The sequence below is a fragment of the Anas acuta genome, chromosome 12 (assembly GCF_963932015.1).
Source record: "Anas acuta chromosome 12, bAnaAcu1.1, whole genome shotgun sequence".
NCBI classification, from domain to species: domain Eukaryota; kingdom Metazoa; phylum Chordata; class Aves; order Anseriformes; family Anatidae; genus Anas; species Anas acuta.
In genome coordinates this window covers 9,780,730-9,800,532 of record NC_088990.1, presented here as the reverse complement: position 1 = coordinate 9,800,532, position 19,803 = coordinate 9,780,730, and the positions used below count along the sequence as shown (strand labels likewise).

General features: G+C 36.6%; 1 protein-coding gene across 8 annotated transcripts in view; it reads left to right on the top strand.

Annotated features, from left to right (window-relative positions):
* The window catches only part of ADAMTSL3 (ADAMTS like 3), a 188,830-nt gene that overhangs the window by 113,968 nt on the left and 55,059 nt on the right, over positions 1 to 19,803 (top strand). For all 8 annotated transcript variants that reach the window (XR_011100541.1, XM_068695210.1, XM_068695209.1 and 5 more), the window contains 5 exons: positions 4,607 to 4,681; positions 12,504 to 12,661; positions 13,642 to 13,753; positions 17,069 to 17,207; positions 18,838 to 18,888. Coding sequence is in view for 7 of the 8 variants with exons in the window: in XM_068695210.1 (XP_068551311.1) it covers positions 4,607 to 4,681; positions 12,504 to 12,661; positions 13,642 to 13,753; positions 17,069 to 17,207; positions 18,838 to 18,888 (535 nt within the window). In the remaining variant the exon portion in view is untranslated. The remainder of the gene's footprint in view (positions 1 to 4,606; positions 4,682 to 12,503; positions 12,662 to 13,641; positions 13,754 to 17,068; positions 17,208 to 18,837; positions 18,889 to 19,803) is intronic.

The window sequence follows — 19,803 nt, the reverse complement described above, 5'->3', positions numbered from 1 at the left end:
TCCAGTTAATGATGCTCTGAATAACATTTTTAATGAAGAAATTGAGTGTCAGGTTTTAGATGAAGTCGAAGGATGTGCTCTGTAAAATTTGACATGAGCATAGTGCATCGTGATTTGAAATGGAGGGCTTGTGCATTGTAGGAATTCTGGTTCCTGGTGGTTTCATTTGTTTGATTGTTCCCCCCACACCCGAATAAACAACTAACTCTGTAACTCTACAGTGTGGAGACTGCACTGCACTTCTGTATTTCTGCGAAGGAAGAATACTGTCACATTTCATCATGGGAATTTAGTTTGGTTGGTTTATCTGGAGCTATTGTAGTAACTGTGAGGCCTCCTTTTTTACTTTTGTGATCTTTTATCTTTTGTGAAGAAATTCCTCCATAAGGACACTGGCTATTTGATTATTTAGTTTGTAGTGCATCCCAGCAAATCCTGAAAATACTGAGATTTGTGTAACGCTGCATTAGAATGATGTTACAAATAGACTTTTTTTTTTTTTTTTTTTTCCCCACTACATATTTTTGGGAGCTTGTAAGAAGGATGTTTCTTCATACTCTCATGCGTACTTGGAGTCTCAGGTGATGGTATCTTGCAGTGTTCCATAGGGTTGGTGATTCCTGTCCTTTCCAAAGAAAATTGTTTTCAGAGTCAGAATAACCAATCTGTCTTTTGCTTACTGCTCATCTAAATTTTATCCAGTGCATGCGCATTTTAAAGAGGTGTCACAAAAAAGTTGTAGTAGAGAATAGATAACTAAAATCTGCCACAGTAGATGGCAGATTAAGGCCACAGTATCCACCTCAGAAGCAGATAGCTGCACGTGAATTACTCAGTGGTGCAAGGAGTGGTGCTCTGAGCTAAGGAGTCAGACTTGAGTCAGAGGACCGAGGGATGGAGGTGGGAGGGCGTGAGACTGGAGAGTGAAGGACTCAAGGACAGAGGGCGTATGCATACAGATTTTGCCATGTGACTCTTAGGGTTAAGTGCATAACTGCTGCTGTTTCCAGTAGCACATACTTATCTAGGTCAGGTGCCTTTTAAAGAGTATGTAATTTATTTTGTAGATTCTTGTCATTAGGCAGGTTAGCACACACCCCAGCACCAGAATCTTCTGAAATGAAACATAACATCAGACCAGATGAGGGGAGCCGCTGTAATGTCTCCAAACATTTTGAGATTTTCAGTTCCCTTGTGCTGACAGTTGTTTCTGGACTATTGTGTTTTGAGTGCACAGAAGCATTCAATCAGACCTGGAGGACCAGCAGATAAGTGCTGAGCAAATACATGGAAAGAAACAGTTTTTATAGGCCTGAAATAAATCCTCTGCCCTGCAGTAAGAGGAGAGAAGGAAAAATCCCAACTGGCCCATATGAGAAAGAGTAAATGGGTCCACCATGGCCCACATGGAAAAATAAATAAAACCTGCTGAATTGGATTGTGCTCAGGAATGTGGCTCCTTTATTTTGATCCTGGGGATTAGCTCCCAGTCTTACCATAGCAGGGAGTCTGATCTTGCTCTCATTGAAATCCAAAATCTAAATCCACATTAACACCATAGAAACAGGATCAAACCTTGCCATCTAAAGTAAAAGCAATCCAGGAGCTTAATGAGCCAAGTGTTGTGTGTAGTGTGTGCACAAGTATTTGCTGAGAGTCCCAGGTTAAGAACAGAGTGCCCATGTCAACCAGGAGCCAAAGATGCCTCAGAGTCCCTCCAAAACCCGTACAGATGAAGTGGTGCTAGAAGAGAGGGACAACATCTCACTCATCTGTTTCTTAGTTGTTAAGGAGAACTTTTTGACTCTAAAATCAGATTTTATAGTCCAACGTTTCTGCGTGTTTCAGATGATTTGGAACTTTTTTTTCTTTCTTTCTTTCTTTTTTTTTTTTTTTTCAGTTTAAACAAGGTCAATACAAGGTCAATAATTAACATTTGAAGATATGTAAGAAAAAAAGAAAGAGAATTGGAAATCCTAAGTACGGATTTCAGTGTAGCAGTTTCCCCGTTATGTCTTCATAAGAGCACAGTGCTTTTAACATTATGGATCCTACTGATTGCACAGCCTAAGAACCATTGTGTACATAGGCTTACAGTGCCTTGTGTCCCTTTAAGGATATGAATGGCATGGTTACAGATGAAAAACAGAGACCTTTGGAATATATGGTTTTGGAGAAAGAGCTGAGTAGTCATAACTACCACTTGGTAGGAAGTTAAAGCTGTCTTTCAGGAGAAACTGAATGAGTCCCTTAGGTCAACGAAGTCCCATTGTCTTCAAATTCCTTGTCTTCATTCAGAATTTCAAAAAATCTTTTTTTTTTTTTTTTTTCTTTTTTTTTTCATCCCTATAATTTACTTCATCTCAGGATAAGGCTGTCCCAGGCTGTACCTATCTCAGTAAGATACAAGCATCTCATACTGTCAGACTTCTTGACAGTACTGTGGGGCTGCAGAGGTCAAACACTGTTGTGGTGGTGAACTTAGTCATCTCTTCTAATGCAAATAAAATACTTTCTGGTAATATTGTTTCTGCTGCAGAAAAACACCAAATTTAGCACCCCCATGAGACTTTTGGACCATATCAGAGAGTGCTTTGGTGAGGGTGGAATGTCTGTAGTACTGTTAAAGGAATGCGAAGCATCCTGAAAAGGGATCAACAAGGCCTGCCGTGGTGAGCAGAGCTTGCTGTAAGGAGGTGGAGGAAACACAGCAGAATGACCCTGGTTGTTCTCAAGAGGAGCAGTCCTACACATCTCTGCACATCTGCAAATCTGGGCCTCGTCCATTAAGTGCGGAGTGCCCTTGGTTCCACTTCAAAACAGCAGTTGCATGTATTCAGAACTGGTCACGATCAGACTCTTATTTGAAGCTTTGTGCTGTAACTGCTGGTTGGTTGTCAAGACGGGATACAATCCCTGACCAAGTAGGGACAGATGGGCCCCTCAAACCTGCTTTCTCTCAAATGCTGTAGAGCACATATGAATTCAGTAGTTATTTCCTTGCTTTAAAGATATACACATCCACTACCTTCTGGCTATCTTTAGCAATTCGCCTGATGAAAAACCAAGATGCAAGAAGATATTAAGTGGTTCAGTAGTTAATGTTTTTTCCAGGGCTCCTTAAATGTATTATTGTTCTTACTGTAGTATTTTGCACTCTGGTGGAATACCCAAGTATGAAATTAATAAAGATCATATTTTATTACATCCAAAATAAATTGTTATATTTAAATGACCTTCCTAGAAATTGGTGATATAAAAATTGTAACATAAGAAGGTGTTTATTTCAGAAAAAATAATTGCAGTATTTGCTTGAAGTATCCTGAACATTTGGCAGAATTTCATACTTATGCTAAGGAGATGTAAACCAGAAGCTGATAATTTAGCATCTACTATAAAAGGGTCTGGTTTAAAGTGGAAAGAAACATTCTTCAACTCTTTTTTAGTTCAAACTAAACTCAAATATTCTTCCTCTAAATATTGTATGAGTAATTCTGGAGCAATGCATCACTGACCTTCAGCTAAAATTACTTTTTGAATTTGCAAGAATGAGCTCCCGGTACCCCAGCCTCCTGTTGTATGTTAATGCCATCACTGAACAACCCTCTGCGGGGTGTGCCTGCAAAAGGTCCATGTTTGCAGGTTCTACCTCAAAGTGGTACTGTAGCTTGGCCATGATGGAAATGGAAGAAAACATGTTGGTTCTTCTCCCCTTCTTTTGTGGATATCCTGTTGTGCATTGTGCATACCCTTTTCTGAGGGCACTGGTCTTGTTTGCCTGGAATACTCTAGTCTACTGTTCTGACTGTTAACTCAGCTTGCTTGGGCAAATCATAGATTTCGTATGTTTGAAATGGAAAGTAATAACTTTCTGCCTTTGTAAAATGTACTGAAGTAAGTGTGTTGTACATTTATATATGAAGAGGCTATTCAGGCAGCTAAGAGCTGTTTTGTATTGACATGTTCTATTCAGGGCTGGTTTGGTTTATAGTTAATTTTAAATTGGGGCTCTTACTGGAAGGAATGATCTTATATGGTAAGTTAGATGTAGACGCTCTGTTATAATATATACATTATAGCTAATATATATTTGCTTTTAACTGGTCTGTAATTGGTTAAGGGTTGGTGTTAAGTAGATGATTTATTTCCTGTAAGTCCTGCCACTTATTAAAGTTGTGACCTGCAGCAGGAAATGAGGTGTGGGCAAAATGAGACTGAACAGCTGCAGGTTTTTGTAAGGGGGAAGTACTACTTAGCAGATTCCTTATGTCAATTCGGTGATTAGGAAACAAAACTAAGACAACAGAGTGTAAATATGTTCCTAATACATTACTGACATTTTGGTTGATTTTTGTTAATAGCAAATAATTTTCCAATAGCAAGAAAGATTTACAAGTCCATGTGTAGGTCTAAATAGCTACATAGCATAGCAAACGGACTCAGTATACTGTACTTAATAAAATAACATACGATTATTTTTAATAGAAAAATTGTGAAACCTGTTCAATATTTTCTTAGACACATTTGACAGTTTTCAGTCTAGTTATGTGATGTGCAAATTCCCTTATGTAGGATAACTTCTAAAACAGTTCTTTAATTTTCCTAGGGGAAGAAACCGTGATTGCTGTACCACATGGGAGTCGCAGTGTGAGAATTACACTCAAAGGACCAGCACACCTTGGTATGAGTGAGCTGTTTTATGTATTTATTCATAGGCAGAAGGACCTTGTATGTGAACTTATCCAAACTTTGAGAATATGGGTAAGATCATAACCTTGATTCCTCTTCCGATCTTCTATGTCTAGCTTTGACATAGTCCTACTGAACGCCGAAAGTCTTCTTAGTAAAAAGATATAGTATAAACACTGGTAGTTTTTTAATTCATTTAAAACAGAGTTCTTATACAAGAAATGTAAAATTAGGTACAGCCTTAAAATAAATGCAAACTGTTCCATCACAATTACTTAGAAAGGGTTGTGCGTGGGATTGATTGCACTCATCCCAGCACAAGATTTCTGTTGAAGAGTTTCAGATAGAGACGAGACTTGTAATGGACTGTGGAGTCTAGATCAACTCTTCAAATCCATAAAAGGACCAAACATGATAATTTCCATGTCTTGTGTGAAGGAAGCATTGTGATTTAGTTCCATCTGGATCTTAGCACAGTCCTGTGATTTTGGAACTAGGAGCAATTATGGACATGTGTGAGCTTAATCCTGCAAGCTGTTGGCTATGTTAGCTCTAATTCAGCCAAGCACTTAAGTGCAGGCTTAACACTAGGCATGTAAATCGTCTAATTGAAATCATATCTTTGACCTAAGAGCTAATAAAGACTCTTGGTCGATGAGCAGTGTTCAAGTAAAAGTAATCTAAGTAAAATGGAGTAAGCTAAACAAAAGACATGAAATAATCTACACAAGCACTGTTTCCTTGTAATACCTTTGGTCATGATGATCTATGAGAAACAGCTTGCTATTCTGTCAGGTTTCCTATTTTTTTTTATTATTATTTTTTACTGTGAGGCTGATGATAATATCTATGGTAATTTCTTTACCCATCAGCCTGCTCTAGATGTAGACCTAATCATTTCAATGGTAAGTGGGGCTGCCATACCAAGCAGTGAACTAAACCATTCATTTAACATTTTGAACAACTTTTTATTAGTAGAAGTGTAGGGTTTAGTCTCAATCACAGATGTAAAAAGGACTTTTTTTGATATGTGATATGTAAACAGAAGAAAGAAATGCATTTTAATTGAAAATTGCTCTTTCTATTTGCTTTGAAGAAAATACTGTCATTTTGAAGAAAGAAAATTGAATAAGACTTTCATTTTAGAGCAGCTCTGGAGTCACTCTTAGACACAATACTGATATCAACAATGTGCAAAGCAAAACTTAATCTTAAAATAAACAATATTCGTGCAAAAATGTCGCAAGGAGTGTATGAAGCAGTTGTCTTGATCACTGTGAGTCGAGACTCTTGTTTTGGTCTTTCTTATTAGTTCTGCAGAAGGAAGTTATTGTTTCAACTTCATATGAGGAAAAAGTACTGGATTCAGTGGCTCCTGGGGGATTTCTGGAAAGCTCCAGAGGAATGCAGCAGCAACTCGTTAACTAAGTACAGAGTGCTCCTGGCTTCCTACCCAGGGTGGTTCCATAAAGAAGCTGTGGCTTGGCATTACCTTTGTTAGCTAGTTCTCTAGCTGGAAGAGAATTGTGAAATGTTCCTTTAACCACTTCCCCCAGCACATCTGTTTGCAAATCTGTGAGGATTTAGACGTTTGTTACCTAAAGTATTTAAAATTACAGAGGTCAAAAACAAGAGACAGCAGTGGGGGCTGAAGGTTGGAAATTGCAGTGCTGCCTAGTCAAATCTCAGTAACCTATGTTCCTGAGGATGTGCTTCAGGCTTATTTGTTTGTCCTCCTTTCTAACTGCACATATGGTTGTGGGTGGTGTTTGTCACTTTCAATATCAAGTGATCTTTGGTCTGCAACTTCATGGACTTAAGTGAGAATATGCTGGTATAAGTACAAGTAAAGGCAGAATTCCAAAAATAATCACTTATAATTGCAGGCTCCATTTGTTAGACATGTTCTTCCTGGCTTGTAAGGAGCTGAGTTTACCAGGTGGGCAGAGATTAGTTACTGCAGAATTTTATACTGCCTCCTGTTGCCTGTATATGTTTGCTCTTCAAGTAAAAGCAGCAATAGCAAACTCTCAAAGAGCACTATGGAGTGTCTGGCACTTTTCCCTTTATCCTGTGTTCTTTTGTGCTTCATCCTGGGCTTTATGATCTGCTCTTGTTCCAGGGAAGCACAGCTGTTGGATTAATCAAAAATGGAAATCTGGTTGGAGCTGTAGTGCACAACAGATTTGAAACAAATAAATGCTCTGAACACTGTTTTGCAGTCAGCAGCTTATGTTTTAGAGAGAGTTTTTATTTCTTTGTAGCTAGTATTTTGTCTGTGTTTATGGACAACTTAAGGATGACTTAACATAAGTAACAGTGTCATCAGAGAGCATGGGTGTTACTTTGATGGTGCTTTTGCCTTTTTTTTTTTTTTTTTTTTAACAAATAGGTCTCTCTTACATCTGTCTACTTGGGTTTCATGAATTATTTTGTGGAAAACAACCAAATAATTTGTATAAAACTGGCTATGAATGAAATATTTCACTGTGTTGGTTTCATTTTGGTTTGGACTATATTATGGCTTTTTGTTCGGTTGTTTTAAGAGCATTATAATCAAAAGAAAGACTGAAAGTTCCCTGAAATTAATCTTCCAGCAGAAGAAACAGGAAAAACAGAAGCAAATATTTTTGCAAGTGGCTAATGCTAGATAACTGAGTTCATGAACTTAGGGAGGTTAAATTTCACTAAAAAGAACTGAAACTCTTTTCTGTCAATTTCTTCTTCACTTGCAGTGATTTGCATCATTTGGCAACATTTAGCTATAAATCTATGCACTGCTTTGTTTTCTGACAGTTACTAAGAGGATGACAATGTTGCTTGTATTTTTAAAAGAATTAATTGTTTTATTTTGAGCCACTGTATTGTGCTATGTATGAATAAATTGCACTGATAAGAGAGCTTTTGAGCAGCAACATTACTTGCTCCTCCCTGCACTGGGAGCAGGAGCTGTTTCCCTGGAATTCTTCCATGCATCCCTAGACACAGTGAGAGATCTGCAGTGAGTTCCCCTTGTTGCTTTGCTGTACTCCTGCCTGCCACTAAGAGTGGGAGGCTTTTGCAGTGTGTCTTCTAACTACAGCTGGTAAGAAATTTCCATAGGGGCTTATTTTATTTATTTTTTTAATCCTGACAGGGAAAGTAACACAAAGTAAGACTGTTCTAGGTCTTTGGCACCTGTGAACATCTTGTTAGAAACAGGTGATTAGTCAGGAGAATTCCCTGTCCTACGTGTCTAGAGTCCTAAAGACCCAAGGAAATGTTTCCCTAACTTAGAATGAGGAACCTGATTGCTGAAGTAAAACTTTGAAACTCTAGTTTCACAGGAGTCCTGTACTCCTGAGGATCCTATTGACTTTACATGGAGTTGAAAGTACTTGAGATCTGCCAATTTGACTCTTATTCAATAAAATGACACAATAACAGGCACCATGAATTAATACTTAATGTTAAACAGTGTAAGTTTGGGGTCAAGTCTTACAAAAGCTTAATCCAAGAATGCTGAGTTCAGGATATTTTTGTAATGCTGTCAGGAGAAAAAAAAACTGTCATAAAAACAACAAATATATGTAGTAATCATCTAAATATTTGTTGCTTTTTCTGTGATTTGTTTATCTGTTTGTGTCTGATGTAAATGCATTAGACAATGGTGCATTTTAATTCCCAGGGAATTATTTTTCCACTTTGACAAAGTACAGTTGACTCATCGCTAGATTCCTACCCTATGACCAAGGAAAAGTCATTCTGTAGAAACATCATTCTTTAACCTTCCTTCTAGCCATGTATGTGACCCTTGCTATATATAGAATAACATATACATTTAATTTGTTATTCCATAGAATAGTGGAACCTAATATCTAAAAATCTGGGATAATGTTGGTGCTTTTTTGAGGAAGTTAATTTACTCTAGAATGGCATCTCTGTCTATGTTGGGTATACTCCAGATCTGAGTTTTAGAGGATCTTAAGAAGACAGTAAAGATGGTCTTGGAGTAGCATCAGAATATGTTTTCATTGCAGGTAAAAAGAGATGCTCTTCACATAAATTATCTAGTCCAAATTAGATAACCATAAAGTATTAAAAATACAAGGTACTTGGAGAAAGAGGGTAATTACGACTCATTAAAAGGCTCCTTTCAGATAGGCTTGAGCTCATCTAAGAGCTCCAGTTTCAAAATCAGAGGTACCTACCATTGATTTTCTGCTATTTTAACCTCTCACTTGTGTTGTGATAGCTAACCTGGATGAATAATAGGCTGTATTGTACAATTGTGACATTACATTGAGTATGACAGGCATTTTAATTATGTTATTTAGGCATAGGTATGCCTCTAGCATAAAGTCTCTGCCACATGGAGCTGAGCATTTCTACCTGTGTATTAAAATCAATTTCTAGAGGGTTCTTGTGGAGAAGATGCCCTGGAGGCAGCCACAGTCCAATCACAGTAACTATGGACAGAGCAGTGACTCTCCACTTAACTTTAGTACAGACAAAGAAGTTAAAACCTTGTGGTAAGGCAGTATGTGATTTCTTACAAGGAATGACAACACTGTCATGGCTAGTTGGTCCTCCAGAGCCCTTTCCTGCAAAACTGACAGATTTTACGTTAACTTTTTACACATTTCCATAACAATCCTTTATTTAAAAACTACATCTAGTATATCTTCAATATTGATTGCTCCTGCTGAGTTTTTGAGGGAGTACCTCTGTATTTGATTTCAGTAACAAGATTAGGAGATAACCCAAAGGAAAAGGACCAGGTTTTTAAATTGCAAAATTTTATATCTCTTCCATGAGACAGGATGAAATAAGCTGACTGTCAAGATCTAGCAGTTTAAAGTGCATAATAAGTTATTTCTAACTATTAATTAAAATGATGCTTATCTTACTAAGTATCATATCTTTTTTTTTTTTTTTTTTTACAATCAGCATTGCCTTATTCCATTTTTCTATGAACTCATTATTGATGATATCATGAGCAAAATTGTGTTGTTCCAAGTCATTTTACAAGCAACTTCTGTGAAACAACCTTTGAGTAGTGCTGTAAGTTTACTTCATTACTGTAGAGCCTACTGCATTCTTAAGACTTCCTCAAACTATCAAAAAATGGCTGTGAATCTCTTGAATCATTTTCTTCTTTTTTATGTTGCTTCATTAGGGAGCTAGGTTGAATTGTCTAAACCTTTTTTTGGGAAGGCATTCAGTATTTTAGTTCTGATTTGGAAGAATTGGTGAATTTACGATGACATCTGTACTGCAGCTATTTTTCTTGAAAGATGTAGGAATTATATGTGCTTGTGAGCAATGTACCATTCTTTAGAATTACTATGGGGTTGATTTTATCATTTAAGATATCTCCTAATTCTTAATGTATCTGTGGTATTTCAAATCACTTCAAAGCAAAATTTAATGCATTTATGTAGGTGTCCACCAAGCAAAAGGGCAAACTCCACTATCTCACATTGGTTGTAAATGCTGCTATTTACCTGTTTTTAAGAAAATCAGTGAACTACTTATAGAATTTACACAAATACACTTGGGAATATTCTTGTTTAGGCAAAGTGTTGAGCCTGTTTTTCCCTGTTGTACTTGCACTGTTTTGCTTTTGGTGAAGCTGATAAACAATTAATTTGTTTGATTGTACCTTATTCTTATTTTTCATGATTCTTATGGTGTTTTTTTTTTTTTTTTTTTTTTTTTTTTTTTTTTTGTGGTGGTGTTTTTTGTTTGTTTTGGTTTTGTTTTGCAGGTGTTTCCATATGCCTTTAGGAAAACTTTCCATTCTCAATACTGTGTAAGATTGTGTCATAGGTTCTGGTACAAAGTACTAGGAGAAATTCTTTTTCATTTTGTATTCAGTATCAGATATCATAGAAACAGTTCTTGAATCTGATTCACAACATCGGTGGAGTGTTTTTGTTGTTGCTTTTTTTTTTTTTTTAAGCAACTTGTAATTACTGTAGGAATATATATATATTTAATTAAGCTGCTGATCACAGATCAGCTACTGCTTGCCAGTTTATCCTTTGTCCTTTCCTATAACTGTTTGTCTTATTCTTCCATTGTTAAGGGGCCATGTGGCTGTGATCAAATGAAATGAGCCCTTCCTTATTTTAAGGACATTCTTCTACTTGTTTTCATAAATCAATCTGAAGAGAAAAGGGATCAAGGGAATTCTTTCAATGTCATGCAAATATCTTTTTCCCACATTAGTGATTTTATGAGCCTTTATTGGAGGAAAAAAAAAAAAAAAGAAAAAAAAAGAATGCTCTTCATTGCAAAATAACTAATTCTTTCAAGAAATGAATAGTTGTTGGGAAAACTGGCCATTGTTGGCTGAGGAAGAAAAACGAGGAGTCACTAAAGAAAGTCTAATTTATCTGATCCTGTCTCTGGGGATATGTCTATGCACATTATATAATGTAAACATGCTTTCGGTCATTGTAACCGTGTCTGCATAATTTATACAATATAAACTTACAACATTTGAACAAAGTATGAAGATGCTTTAGATTAGTATTTCTATTTTTGTCCTGCCTGTGCAGTATTTATTGGTGTGAAACTACTCCATTCTTATACACCTTTATCCATGACAGGCTTATAGTAGTATTGTCTGCTCTCCTTTATGCAACATAATGAAAGTATAGAGGAAATGGCTAGCTGGAAAAATCAGTGATACAGCAGACATAAAGTTGGCCTATTGCTAGTAGTCCTGATGAAGGTGGAGCCTTCAGGTGAGATTCCCATGCCAGCATTCACCTGACGTGGGTAAAATCCTGCAGAGTAGTACTGCAGTGGCCACATTGGCCACTGACCCACATGTCAGTCTGTGGCACCTGAATTCTTGGATTTATAGCTGCAAAGTTAGTAGAGCTATAAACAAAGCAGTCTCTGCATCCATAAATTCAAATGAGCACAAGTTGGTGAAAGAGCAGCTTCACTTAAAATTATTAAAATAAAAACACTTTTTGAGCTTGCTTATAGTAATATGTAGTCCATGCCTTTCTCATAAACTGCCTTGATGGATTGTTACCAGACCAGTGTATTTCAAGTCATGTCTTGCTGTGCACATACACTTTATTATGCAGATCCCAGAAATTCTGCCTTCCTTATGAGTATCTTCCTTTAGCTTTGTCAGCTTATAGTTCAGTCAGTTTGCTGGAAATGACTCAATCCTAAAATCCTTCATCTGTCTTCTGGAGGTTGTGGTCTGTTAGTTTAATCTGTTTCCAAGGAATGCAGAACAGCACAAAAAGGGTTTTCATCACCACCTGTTCAGAGAAGGGGACATACATCAGGCATTGCTGCAGCTACTGACCTCCTGGCCTTGTTTTTTGCTAACATGGGAAATATTTTGAGTTAAGTTAATGACCTCTGCAATGGGTAGAGTGATAAAAGTATTGAGGTGAGCAGTGAGTTTGATGCCATTCAGGCTTCTCTGGAGACCAATTGCTGAAACTGCTACTCTAGAGTTGCATCAAGTATAAGTTATTTTTCTTTGTATTAGTTCTATCCATTTTGTGAGTTTAAGCATGTTCTGCTGAATGTATGGCTTTAAACTGTGTAGAGTGCTTGCTCTAGGAAAAACAGTCTTAGAGGTGCTTTTGGTATGAAAGGTTAGTATGATCCTGTATTGACACGTGCAATCATGCATCAGCCTATAGTCTGAAGTGTCTCACAGATATTCTGTATGTTCTTTTAATGCATTTATACTGCTACTTCTTGCAACACAAAGTTACAAACACTACTCTCTGAGTTCCTTGAAAAGAGAAAATATCCTGTTTAAATTTACAAGTTGCATGTTTCTTCCCTAGTTATAGAGTCAAAGACACTACAAGGAGAAAAAGGAGAACACAGTTTTGATGCTCCTGGAACATTTGAAATAGAAAATACAACTGTTGAATTTCAGAAGAGTACAGACAGGGAAATCATAAAGATCCAAGGACCTCTTGGAGCAGATTTCATTATGAAGGTGCGATATGTGTATGTGTGTACAAGTCTACTAACATATTGCAAGTATCTGTAACAGAGTAGGCAGCGGTCCATCAGGTTATAGTAATACAACAAAATATTTTACATAGCAAATAAGAAATCTTAACTAAAGCCCAGAATTAATTTATAGTAAGCATATCCAGACAAATTAAAATGTTATGAGGTTAACATTTTTAGTGTGGTAGAAAGTACTATGGCATCTTTAATGGAAAAATGTCCAGGACTTTTCTAACTACTACTGAAAGAGTAAAAGCATAGTCCTGTGCACTGGATTGATGTTAATCCAATTGAAGACTGCCACCTACTGAATCTGAACATTGCTTCCAGCAGCACCCTAAAATCTCCTTTAGACATTGCTGATCCAACTACTTTTTCTAATTCTCTTATACACAGATCACATATCGATGTCTTGCATCATATATGTACTTCTTTTTTTTAAGTAGAAATGTATCAATAACTGCCAAAGGAAGGTAGTCATACAATTTTCCACTGGAAATTGCATGTATTTCAGTATTACCATGCCACTTGCCTTTATATGTTTTGCTGTAGAAATTGGCTTTCAGTGATGTTTATTATTCTTCACTTTTGATATGACAAGTGCGGTAATACCTGCCTAAATATGAAATAGTATGTTTAGGTCAGTTTTACATTTCCCCTCCAGCAAATTTTTAATATTTTGCTGATAAAGAGATAAAGAAGAAGAACACAACTGGGAGCTTTGCCAAGCAAGGATTGATAATCAAATAGTCGTATTAGTACCTTGAAAATTTTGAAAAACAAAGTAATATACAAGAGTTTGACCATTGGAAACTTAAATTTACTGTTACTCTGTCATTTCTAGAGGTTATATGCCTCTTGTCATATTACTGTCTGCACTGTTGTTACATATGAATTATGTTTTGAAATGTCATGAACAGTGGAGTACAATATACACATGTGTTGTAATGGAAATTTCTCTAGACCAGGTACTCTGGATCCAAAGAAAGTGTGGTTCAGTTCTTTTTCTATCAACCTATCAGTCATCAGTGGAGACAAACTGAGTTCTTCCCCTGTACAGTGACATGTGGAGGAGGTAAGTAATGGTAATTCTTCAGAAGTGTTTACAGGTGAAGATTGAAAGTGGCTGACCTACAACTTTCATCTACATCTTATTATTTGAAATGTTTGTGGCTCTTTGCACACTGGTAGTTCTTCAGAAAAATACGTGCCAGAGTAGCAGGTAAGTTGGTTCAGTTAGTATGAGAAAAGTTTTTCATCTTCTATTACCAGAAGTCAAGCTCTCATAAGGAATGATCACTTGAGTAAGATCTTTGATTAAGATATAAAGATATGTGTCGTGGTTTAACCTGGCCGGCAGCTAAACACCACACAGCCGTTCGCTCACCCTCCTGCCTCTCTTTCTGGGATGGGGGAGAGAAATGGGAAAGTGAAGCCTGTGAGTTGAGATAAAGACAGTTCATTAAGACAGGAAAAAAATAATAACAATAATAATAATAGCAATAATGATGATAATAGTACTACTACTAATAATGTGTACAAAACAAGTGATGCACAATGCAATTGCTCACCACCTGCTGACTGATGCCCAGCCTAACCCCGAGCAGTCCGGCCCTCCTCCCCCAGGTAGCCACCCTTATATATTGTTCAGCATGATGTCAGATGTGTGGAATACCCCTTTGGCTAGTTTGGGTCAGCTGCTCTGGGTCTGCCCTCTCCCAGCTCTTGTTGCACCCTCAGCCTGCCCATTGGCAGGACAGAGCAAGAAGCGTCCTTGGTTGGTGTAAGCACTGCTCTGCAACAATTAAAGCATCAGCATGTTATCAGCACTCTTCTCATCCTAAGCCAAAACATAGCATTCTACCAGCTACTAGGAAGAAAATTAACTCTGTCCTAACTGAAACCAGAACAATATGGGATTCAGAGTGGAAAATATTGATTCCTAAAAGATACTTTAGGAAAGTAAACAAAGAAATTAAAGGAGAAAATAAAGATAATTCAGAGGTTAAAAGAAGGCACTTCTAGCCATGGTGGTAGACATGAAGTTGAGTTTTTTAACACTTAGTTTAGAAATTAGTTACACAGAATGCAGAATAATAAATAGAATTTAAGGACTACCATCTACTAGCTGTGTGACTGTCTGGTCCTAGACACGTGGTCATGACTGTAGTTAGAGCAGAAGGTAGTATGTTGTAGCTTCTAGTCCTGACTTAAACACTACAGTTTATACAATGCTTTGATAAAGTGCTGGTCTGCTTTGCTACTGCTTATCCAGCCTAGTCCCCTGTTTGTCATATCTCGTTCTGGAAGAAGCATGGCCTTGTGTTGAGAGGAGTTTTTGACATCACAGGTAGCTATTTAACTTCAGCCAGCATTACCCAGGTCACCTGTAAAACAAACTGAGAGATCCTTTAGTGATATTGGTGTAGTGATTTTTGAGAAGAGTACACACATGGTTTAAATAATTGCATGGGACATGAGTAAAAAGCATCAAAGATGTTTAAGGCACAAGTAAAGAGTCTGGGGATCTTTTGATGGACCATCTACTTTGGCACTTGCACCTCACTTCAGTCTGAAACACAATATAAATGTGTGGTTCCATGTGAAACTACTATATCTTAAAAGATACTTGGTCTCCTGAATTGGAACACTTACTGGACATGTGAATGGCAATACGTATTCTCTGATGATTCCAATTAATTGTATTTATGAATTTTACCTAATCTATGTGACAAGGCAAGAAGTATAAAGCTTCGCAGTTATTTTTGAGGACTGCATGTAAACACAAAGTTAGTGGCTCAGATATGGCCTTATTCAGACCAGTGTTATGGTTTGAAAATTCTAGGCATATGTTAATCTCTTTGAAATTAGTCCTTGTTTTCAGTGCCCTACTTTGTGGCTTTTTGGCTGTGTGTCTACAATATGAAGCTTGTGTCTTAATCAACAGAGCTTGACACTCTTAATGGCAGTTCAGAGAGAGGCCAGTGAGTCAAAAAGCTCAAAACCAAGCTACTGCTTACCCATGAAAGCAGCAGTGTTAGGAATGGCATATTACTGAGGCATGCAGGCAAGTTTTATTACAGCTGCCTGATTAAACCTGTTATCTAACGCCGATTTGGTATCCAAATTGTGTTTGGCATCTCTCACTGGCACTAAAAGAAAAAGTTCCTCATAACAGAGACTTGGAATCACTGCACCACCATTCCTCAACTGAATTCTTCTACATTTTGTTCTGTAATCTTCATGTGTAGGAAGGAGGAGTGTGACAGGGACACGTCAGAAAACACAGTCAAGCTTGAATGAGCAAGAACATTTTAAAATTGTATTAACCTTGTTTGCAAATGGCATATCTCCTGGATACTTTCAGTGCTTACAAGAACAGGAACATGCTCTGAGCACTGGAACTGCTTAGTTCTTCTTTATGGTTATCACCCTCAAGCACGATGACACTTTGAATCAGCCAAGAGACACAGAAATGAAGCTATTGATATATGATACTATAGCAATTTCAGTAGACACTGGCACTTGCACTGTTAGTTTATTGACTCCATTTGGATTTTCATTCTTGTGGTTTCGAACTTTTTTTTCTTTGCACATACCAGAACATCCTCCTCCTCTCCTCATTTTAAGTCCAAGTCAGCTCTTCTGAATGAGTCTTTTTTTCTTAGCCAAAAAAGAAACCTAGTGGTTTATAAAACTCAGATCCCTTCTGTTAACCAGTCTTTCCACATGGATTTTTTTTTTTTTTTTTTTTTTTTTTTTTTTCACCAAGTAGTTACTTCAAGTTTTCTTTTGTTGGCTCTTCAACTAGGAATGTTCTTGAAACTATTTCTTGGTTTTCTGTGGTTTAACTTAACAAAGATTTTGGATCTCCTCTTCAATTCCTCTGTCCTTCTGTTTTAAGTTGGTGGGTGTTTTTGTTTGATTGTTTGTTTGTTTTTAGCATTCATGACCATGTAATAAAGCTCTTATTAACATATCTGGTAACTCCTCCTTGGGGGAATTGTGGAATGTGTAGTAAAACTGTATGACTCTGTAGGCTCAACCTTGTGACAGGTGAGCTACACCATTACACGTATACTTGTGTCACAGAAATATGCATGCATTCACTTGTATCCTTACAGTATTACTAGAGTTACGTGTCAGTCTATCTAGTGTTAGGCTAGGTTAACATCACTGTTAGACTGAATAACCTGAAATGAAGACATAGTCCAGCACATTCCTGTGCAGTGTTTCCTTGTCTGAAAGCAAACCAAGGGAAAGTAACACTGGAAATTAATGAAATGGACAGCAAATTGTTTGAGAAGGAAAAACAAAAAAAGAAACAAGAACAACAAAACCTGCTTTAATTTATCTCCATTACCATATTTTATTTTTGCTTCTGCATTAGGTTATCAGCTTAATTCCGCTGAATGTATGGATATTCGCCTGAAGCGTGTTGTTCCCGATCATTATTGTCATTATTATCCAGAAAATAAGAAACCAAAGCCCAAGCTAAAAGAATGCAACATGGATCCCTGTCCTTCTAGGTTTGTATGAGAAATAAATGTAAGTGTGTGCTATAGACAGTTACTAAGGAACAAGCAGTTGTATATATTTGATTTGGGTTCTTTTCACCTTTAAGACTATGCAGTCTTGGTTGATTATTGCATACATTAAAGGCTGATGTCTGTCACCATTATAAGTGGGTTTGTGCCACTTAAGTGCTGTACAGCAGGAGACTTCGCTTTGCATAGATACTGCAAATATCAGTTTGCCTTTGTTCAAGGGCTAATTCTACCTTCTTTATTATGCTGATTGCAAAGGCACTAGCATGAAGATTTTGTAAGGTTTTGTGAGAAGGAATGATTGTTTGCCTGTTTTTCAATTTTATCGATGCTGCTATTCAGAATTTTTCATTAAAGACAGGGAGTAGCTCTAGTTCTCAGTCATCATACAAGCTTTTTTTTTTTTTTTCTGGTTTATCTTGGTTTATTCATTAACAAAAAATCTCATTCTTTATTTGTACCATGGAATTGTCAATAGTTTAGGGCTTTTGTTGATTTGATGGTTGTGGTTTATTGTTTGTGTGTGTATATGCTTTTTGTGTTGTTTTTGGTGTTATTACTATTACATTAAGAATAGGAAAAAATATTCAAAATAAATATATTTGTGGTACAAATGCCACAGGATATTATTGCCAAATTATAAAGGCTACAGTATATATAAATTGTATTGAATTGCACTACAGTATTTCAAACTAACTTTTGGATTGTCTGGTGAGGTTTCCTGGCTGTGCTAAAGAATCTTAAAATAACATAGCAGTATCAAGTCCCAGAACCTCACATTAATATGCCAGCTGGCCGAACTAGACTTATATGCAAGAAGAAAAGGAAACACTCTCAATGGATTTCATTTCCTATAGCTAAACTGTCCATTTCCTTTCATTCCTGTTGAACATAATCATTGATAGTGACCTCTAACTGTTATAGATGTGCAGGCTTTCAAGATTTTTTCCTGGAGAGTTGATCACTCTATGGAGTGGTATGACTTCAATAATGTTTAATGGCTGTGGTTGCCAAATATTACAAACTTGGAACAGGAAAATTAGAGAAGGATAATTAGCTTTTTCCTTTCACATTTAGCTTATGTAGACAGAAAAAAAGGAAGTACTACTAGATATAATAACATATTTTGTAGTATTGGAAGTAAGGCTTTATGCTGTGCGATTCATAGTAAACAGCTCTAGAAGGATGCTAAAGCACCGTTCAGACCTATCTAGAATGAATCCTGCAATGCATTTATTTCACTGTTACTTATGTTCTTCACAGGCCTTCATCACATACGTGCGAGAATTTTCTTATTAATAAAGTAGCACAGATAGAGAATTTTATTTTTCAGTGATCCTGCTGAAGGTTTCCTTATTTATTTTTTTTTTATTTTTTTTTATTTTTTGGGGTGGAATGAAATGAAGAAACTGTGTGGTGAATAGTTCTCTATCCCTGCAGAACAGTTAAGATTATACCAGTCATTGCTGGCTACAGGGGTAATATAACAAATATAAGATTCCATCATTTCACTTTGGAAATTGCTTACTTTAAGCAAGATCATGTTGAGTATGTACTTAGTGTATAGTCTTGGGTATGAGAAATAATCATGCAATATTTATTTTGTTGACAGTGATGGATTTAAAGAAATCATGCCCTATGATCACTTCCAGCCACTTCCTCGGTATGTATAATCAGAATAGCATGTGTGTCAGTGTTAGCACAGTTTTGACTGCAAATATACTTTTTGAGTACTAAGATTGTGGAAAATCATCTTCTGTTTTGTTGTTGTTGTTGTACAGGAGAGCAAGCATATAACATAGTCTTGAACTTCAGTTTTGAAGCTAATGAGTTATTTCAATATGCTCTGGACAATTAACTTAACAGTAAGAGCTTAATATGTTGCTCTTGAAAACATTGACTTAAAAGACTTCAGAATAAAGAGTTGTTCCCCTAACTTCCTACCCCTGTTGTACTGTCAAGAAGAACATCTCTTTTAAAATACATCCATGGATTCTCTTACTGAAAGATTTTTAGTTTAAAGCTGTAAGCAGTGAATATATTCACTTATACAACTGGTCTTCCTATGTTAAAGGACTCTTCACTTCCTCTTCACTTGAAAGATCTTATTTTTTATTATTTAAATCTACATTCTATTTAGTGACTTCAAGGCTGACACGGCATTTTAAAGATACTGAGTTGTCTGAATGTCTATTGCCTAAAATTGTCATCTGAGCAGTTTGTTGCATTTTATTGCTTTTTTTCACCTGCGTCAATCATGGGATTGCAAAGCTTCTCTGGAAGGTTTAAATGTTTTGTGAAGGATGTTAGGACTAAAAAAGCATTGAGCTAGACTTACTATTAATGTAAAGAATTGTAGTCAATGGAGTTAGATGTGTATTTATCCCAGTTGAAGCTCTGCTCTAGTATACCAGGAAATGAATAATGTATATTTTTCTAAAGGAGTGAAGATATGAAGTAATATGAATGAAATCATAGATTTGCATGGCTCAGTAGAGCTACTGATTACAGCTGATATAAATGGCCATAGTTTATTTCTGTAACAATTTACGCTTGCTGTGGATCTGCTGTCCAGTGA